At 35.7% G+C, this 7,405-nt stretch overlaps 1 protein-coding gene across 5 annotated transcripts in view; it reads left to right on the forward strand.

The window, feature by feature from the left end:
- ASXL2 (additional sex combs like 2, transcriptional regulator) overlaps positions 1–7,405 on the forward strand; it is an 83,652-nt gene that overhangs the window by 63,967 nt on the left and 12,280 nt on the right. For all 5 annotated transcript variants that reach the window (XM_006767502.2, XM_006767504.2, XM_015566378.1 and 2 more), the window contains 2 exons: positions 4,388–4,551; positions 6,278–6,374. In XM_006767502.2, coding sequence (XP_006767565.1) covers positions 4,388–4,551; positions 6,278–6,374 — 261 coding nt within the window. The remainder of the gene's footprint in view (positions 1–4,387; positions 4,552–6,277; positions 6,375–7,405) is intronic.

Below are 7,405 nucleotides of genomic sequence, written 5' to 3' on the forward strand. Positions count from 1 at the left end.
AAGCACAGCTGACACCACCCACAAAGGCCATCCTTCCAGACCAGGGCAGAGATCATCAGAGAATGGATCTGAGACAGAAAGGGGAGGGAAGAAGGATGGACAGAAAATTAATAGCACAAGATAAAAGACAGATGGCCAAACAGACAGTCATCATGGAGGTCAAACACCCTAGAAGACAAGTCCCTCATCCACATACATGAGATGCATCTCTTTTCTTTAATATATGAATCCAATTCTTTCCCAGGCCCTACAATTTAGGGTAACATTGGACTGGCCCTGTTATAAAGTTATGAAATTTTTCTTTAGAACAAGTGTCCCTGCCTTACACCCCACCCCCACCCCCTCGAGTGCACAAATTTTTGTGCACCAGGCCTCTAGTATTAGATATCAGAAAATAGAGTTCTAGGATATTAAATAATGTGGTAGCAGAAATAAAAAACTATGATAGAAATACAAAATGTTAAAGGTGAAGAAATTTCTCAGAGCATAGGTAGGGCTAAGGTGAGTTTCATATGAGGAGGTAAGAAAATTAGAATGCTAATCTGTGCTGTCCAGTGTCTTAAATAATAGGACTATCAGAAATAAAAAATAAATTGAAAGAAAGGTAAATAATCCTATATAATAAAACCCTAATATGCAAATCAATTGAACAGTGGAATGACTAGTTGCTATGAACTGACCACCAGTGGGCAGACGCTCAATGCAGGAGCTGCCCCCTGCTGGTCAGTGCGCTCCCAAAGGGGAGCGCCACTCAGCCAGAAGCCGGGCTCACGGCTGGCAAGTGCAACTGGCAAGTGCAGCAGCAGCGGTGGCAGAAGCCTCTGTGGCAGCACTAAGGAGCAATGACCCGAGCGGTAGGAAGCAGCAAGTAGGCGGGCGGTAAGGAGCGAGGGGTTCTGGACTGCGAGAGGGATGCCCACCTGCTGGCTTAGGCCCGCTTCCCACAGGGAGCGGGCCTAAGCCAGCAGGCGGACATCCCCTGAGGGATCCCAGACTGCAAGAGGGCACAGGCTGGGCTGAGAAATCCCCCAACCCCCAGGGCACAAATTTCATGTACCAGGCCTCTAGTAAGAGATAAAATACAAGAAAATTCGATAGACTTAAAAGCCACAGATTTCAGACTGGAAGTACATAATTGGTGTCAAGAAATATGAATAAAAGGAAACCTATTCCAAGTCACATTCTTTTGAAATTTCAAAACATCCAGGACATGAGATGATTTGCAAAAAACCTCCAGAGAGAAAAAAATAATTCATTTATAAAAATTCAAGAATTGGCCCTGACCTGTTTGGCTCAGTGGATGGAGCGTCGGCCTGCGGACTGAAGGTCCCGGGTTCGATTCTGGTCAGGGGCATGTACCTGGGTTGCGGGCACATCCCCAGTAGGGGGCGTGCAGGAGGCAGCTGATCGATGTTTCTCTCTCATCGATGTTTCTAGCTCTCTATCCCTCTCCCTTCCTCTCTGTAGAAAGAATCAAAATATATTAAAAGAAAAAATTCATGATTTGGAATGGCAGACATCTCTGAAGCAACATAAAAGCTAAAAGATTGTATAGAAATGCTGACAAAATTATGGAGAAAAGCTATTCCACACTCATTTATATATTCCAGACTTTTCCAAACTATTACATTTGAGAATAGAGCAGACAACTTTTTTTTTTCCAGACAACTTCTTTATAAAAAAATGATTTGATTCCAGGTATGGTAATGAATTGTTGTATTTTTCTTAGAGATAGTATCTGCCATAAACTGAATATGCCCTTTGATCATTAATTCCACTGCCAGAGATTAAAAATACTCATTTATTACACAAATACTTGCAGAAGGTATACTAATATGCCAAGCACAGGCTTAGGGCCCTAGAGACGTGACAATGAATAGAACAAAATTTCTTCCTTTGGGGACCTATCTTCAATTAAAGTCACAACTGTAGTGCCTGGTGCGTAGGAGGCCCTATATAAGTGTTTACTGTTGCTGTTATTTATCATTATTTTTGTTATTACTAGTAATATTATTTTAAATTTACTGAGATGTGCCCTGGCCGTTGTGGCTCAGTTGGTTGGAGCATTGACTCATGTATTGAAAGGCTGTGGATTCCCTTCTGAGTCAGGGCATATATCTAGGTTTTGGGTTCATATATGGAAGGCAGCCAGTCGATATTCTGTCTCATATTTGTATTTCTCTTTTTCTCCTCCCATCCCCCTCTAAAATTAATAAGCATATCCTTGGGTGAGGATTAAAGAAAAATTACTCAGACCGTTTTTGGAATAAATACTATAAGTATAGAATTCTGTGTTTATTGGATCAAGCCTGTCAATCTGAAAAATAGCTCAGCTTCTCCCCCCCCCCCACTCCCCCATCCTGTCTTTTTGGGGCTTCTTTTAGTATGCTTGATTTATTAATAATTGAGAGAGATGTGTTGAAATCTTATTGGTGGCTTTGTCCAGTTCTCCCTGTTGTTCTATCATTTTTTATGTCACATTTTAAAATATAGTAGATATTTTCATGTTTAAAATCCTCCTGATGGATTGAACCCTTTATCATTATCACTGTTTATTTACTTTATCAGTTGCAGATTAGGTTTTTTTTTTTTTTAAATTTTATTATTTATTACAAAGAGATTAGGTTTTTTACTTAACATATCATAAAAGGTACACCAGCTTTCCTTTGATTAGTTTTTTCCCCTGATATATCTTTACTTTGTTCATTTCTGTGTGTCTTTGTGTTTTAGGTATGTCTCTTTGCAGAGCATATAGCTAGCTGAATTTTTAAAATTTGTAAATCAATATGACAATCTCATTTATTCAGTGAGATTTATCCATTTACACTTACTGTAATTGCTAATCTATTTGGACTAGTTTCTGCAGTCTTGTTTATTTGTTGATTCTTGTCTTCTGTTTTTCTTTTTCAAAAAATATTTTTATTGATTTCAGAGAGGAAGGGAAAGGGGGAGAGCTAGAAATACCAATGATGAGAATAATTGATCGGCTGCCTCTTGCACGCTCCCTACTGGGGATTGAGCCTGCAATCCAGGCACGTACCCTTGGCCAGAATCAAACCTGGGACCCTTTAGTCCTCAGGCTGACGCTCTATCCACTGAGCCAAACCAGTTCGGGCGTGTAATGAGAACATTTAAGATCTACTCTTAAAAGTAATCATCTTGATTTTTCTCCAAAACAAGTGCTTTATAACAATTTAGCACTGATATTTTATATCTGGACTTAAATAATAGTGTCTGACATTTCTCTTCTTAATCTCGCAAATCAGACACTAGACTACTATTTTTTTATACAACAATGTTGATGTACATTTATCTAAATGTTTACCTGTTTTCATTGTATTCCAGCCCATCTCTCTGTAATAACCATCCTTCCTATAATTTCTTCAGTTTTGATAAATGTACTATCAGTTCTTTAAATATTGCTTTTTTCTCTTAATTTTCTCCTTGTCTTCAATCAAGCATTTATTAGATTTCATTCGATCATTCATTCATTCTATCATGTTTTTGCTAAAGCTCTCAAAATATTTAATCTTATCTTACTTATATTCTGGGTAAATTGTTTGGCTATGTATAGGTTATAGCCACCCCCACACCCGCCACCCCATCCGCCTTAAACAGTGTCTAAACTGCTCTTTAATATAGTCATAGTATCTGATTTCAACAGTTTTTATTCTAATTTGTGGAAGTCCTGTTTATTTTCTCAAATCTTTGTGTTCACTACTAATTATCCTCATCTTTACAATGGCATCTTTTAGATTTTAAATTGTTTTATACATAGCTATCCTGTATTCTATACACTGAGTGGCCAGATTATTATGACCACCTGACGTTTGTAGGCAAATTAGCTATAATTTCACACTGAAGTTGCTAGAGGGCCAGACCATTATAAATATGAAAGCAGGTTGTTTACCATGACAGTAGAAGTGATTTTTTTTGAAGATATGGGTAAATAACTCTATTTAACAGCCTTTGAATGTGGAATATACACTATATAGATTTCAATTTTTCTATTTTTTAAATCAAATTTTGTATATGTGTTATTTATTATAAACGTCCTCAATTCTATTTGGGAAATAACCAATTCTCAAACATACATAAAATGTACTTTTAGTATAGCAAAAGGTTCAATTTTATAGACCTTGTTCTATTTTTGCAGACAAGATAAATTATATTTTTTTATCCTTTATGAATGAACAAAACTTGCTTTGTTAGTCTTAGAAGCTCTATTTCTAAGAGCCTAACTGTTACCTTCTTCATAGTGTGGCATTTAAAATACTTACAATTATAGATGTGTTTGTTTGTTTATTTATTTTCAGAACATGCTGTAGTTTAGATAGAAACAGGAATTTGAAGGAGGCCCAAATGATTTTTTTTCATATTTTTGTAGGGCAAATGAAAAGGACTAAATGTGCTGAAATTGATGTTGAGACACCAGACTCCATTCTGGTTAATACAAATCTTCGAGCACTGATCAACAAACACACTTTTTCAGTCCTTCCTGGAGATTGCCAACAGCGACTGCTTTTGCTTCTTCCAGAGGTGGATCGACAGGTGCGTGATTTCAAGCAGAAGCAGTTTTATAGCCATTCTAAAGCTTCCTTCACTCATCCCCTTTTGAAATCCTTAAATCTTTTAAAATAGCTTTTTATTTATACCTATAAAGAAATGTTATCAAAGGTACCAAACAAAAAAATAAGAATATTTTTATGTAATTTATTATCTTGACATTTTGATAAGAGTTTGTTTTTTTCTTTACAAGCTTACTCCCAGGATGTCCAAGTAGTTACTTAAATTTTCTTCAAAAAATTGTTTTTTACTTCAAACTAACCTTCAGGCTTTTAATTCATCTAGAATTATTTTTGTATTGCCCCAAAATTGGGGCAACTTCATTTCCTACTGAATAGATAACCAGTTGTTCCAAAACTACATACTTGTATAACTGTCTTTTTCTTACAGTTTAAAATACCATTTGTGTTATATGTTCTATATATTTACATGTGGTATGTATTTTACAGGTGCAATTGAAAAGGCAATTTCCCCCCTTTTCAATTTTGTTATTTTTTTTCCATATGAATATTAAGGTCATTTTATTAATAAGAAAATCTTTATTGGGATTCTAATAGGAATGTAGATAGTAACTATGAGGAGAATGGCAGTGTTATTAAGTTTTTCCATCCAGGTTTTTTCAGATATTGTGTTTTATGCCCTTAAATGAGATTTTGTGCTTTTAAACCAGGACAGGAAATAAGAAATCTAATATAAAGTAGAATCTTAAAACCTTTAGCAAGACATCATGACATCACAAATCAAGTCAATAGACAGAATGGGTGAAATATTTTTGACATGACAGTTTTACTATGAATAGTAAAGGATTCTCACAAGTTGATGATAAAAATAAGCAGCCGCATAGAAAAATGAGCAAATTATAGGAATTGGCATATAAGGAGATGGCAAATAAAGATATTCAGTGAAAGTACAAAAAGATGCACAACACTCTAGTAGACAGGATATAGGAAATTATTACCATTTCAAACCCATTAGGTTGACAGAAATGAAATAGCATCTTCACATCTATTATTTACAGGTTAAAAGGCATGCTCATATATTTTTAGTAGAAATATGAATTGTTTTAGCCTTTTTAGAAAATAATATCTAGTAACACATAAATATTTCTTTGCTCTCAGAACCTCTCCCACAGAAATAAAAGCACTAGTATATTCATCTTTACCAGAATGCATATTGCAGCTTTGTTGATTATGGGAAAACATGGGAAACAAAGTATATGTATATGCATAGGAAATTGGTAAATGAATTGAGGTACATTATAAATGAAATAATATGCAGGTATTACAAAGTTTCTAAAACTGTATCAGTGGACTTGTAAAGACTTCTACAATGTATTCTTGAACCAAGTGAGATTCAGAGCAGTGTGTATAACTTTGTCACAGTTTTATAAAAAAAATAATAAACCTCTCAGAAGAAAAACTCTTATGTTTTTATTTGTTTGCCGATGTTTTCTTTTTAGTATAATTAATCAATGGGGAATGGAATGAAAGGAGAGGAAGAAGGGAAAAGAGGTAAAAAGGAAAGAAGTTTTTTTAGAAAATAAGATTACTTTATAACAGGGTTGTCTCCATAATAAGCAGCATAGTATGATATAGTCATGTTTCTATAAAAGTGAATGTACATACATTCTTTTCTAAAAAGGAAAAGCCACATTCCACCTGAAACGTTTGGCTTTCTTTGTAAGCTTTCCTTGGCTTACTCTTTGACCCAGGTTGGTCCAGATGGTCTGATGAAGCTAAATGGTTCAGCCCTTAACAATGAGTTCTTCACTTCAGCAGCCCAAGGCTGGAAGGAAAGACTCTCAGAAGGTAAGTGCTCCCCCTTGTCTCCTAGCATGTGTATGCGCTTCGAGCCGCTGTGAGGGCATCTTGGCACCTCCGCACTCAGTGGGTATTGGAGCAATTTTGGAAGGCAGAGGACAGGGTATTTCCATAGGGTTAAACTAGCTATCTTGTGTGAAATACACTGCTAGACTTGTATCAAGAACCTACGTATCCAGGTTTGGCTCCAGATGGAGTTCAACAATGTTTCTTGTAAGGGTTTAAAGTCACTTGGGAAACTAAAGAGTACATATGTTTAGTCCCTACTCCCAAACATTCTGATTCAGTAATTCTAGGTGAATTCCTAGGAATTAAAATTCTAATAAGCTCCCTAAAAGTAGAGTATAGAATTAGAATTATTTTATGATGGTATGAATTATGGTTTGGTAAGCAGTGAGATAACTTCTTTATTACCGCCCAAACTCAGTAACACTAACAGTGAAAAGAATCAATAAGAACTTCTTAAAAAACAGCTTTATTGAAAAATGTTTACATACTGTAACACCATTAGAAGTGTACAGTTTAGTGGCAGTCAGAGCGTTTTAATAAATATAGGCTATGACTTAGAGTTGCTGACTGTGGTCACTGGTTTACCATGTATGCCTTCCTTTTAATTCTGATCTAACAAAGTTACTGAGAGTAAATTATAAAGTATAAAAGAGCGATTGATTTATTACATTTGGACAGCACACAGTATCAGTCATATTAGCGGTTCTTAACCTTGGCTGCTTATTATTTCTCTCTCTCTCAAATCACTAAAAGCATTTAAAAAAAAATGGTTGGTTGGAAAGCTAATTAAACTTTCAACTTGCTCAAATAGAATTACAAAAAGTTAACATTGTGTTTTTCACAGAGATACAGTCCACTGGAATCAACAACACTGGACAGCTGTTAGAATAAGAAACCCCGGCATCCTTTAGGACAGTCCTCTGTTGTCCTTTCTTCCGATCAGATCAGTGGATGTGTGGAATGACACCACAAATACATGATCAAATGCTCAGTGGCATTATTTACTGAAA

This window comes from Myotis davidii, unplaced genomic scaffold (genome assembly GCF_000327345.1).
Source record: "Myotis davidii unplaced genomic scaffold, ASM32734v1 scaffold238, whole genome shotgun sequence".
NCBI classification, from domain to species: domain Eukaryota; kingdom Metazoa; phylum Chordata; class Mammalia; order Chiroptera; family Vespertilionidae; genus Myotis; species Myotis davidii.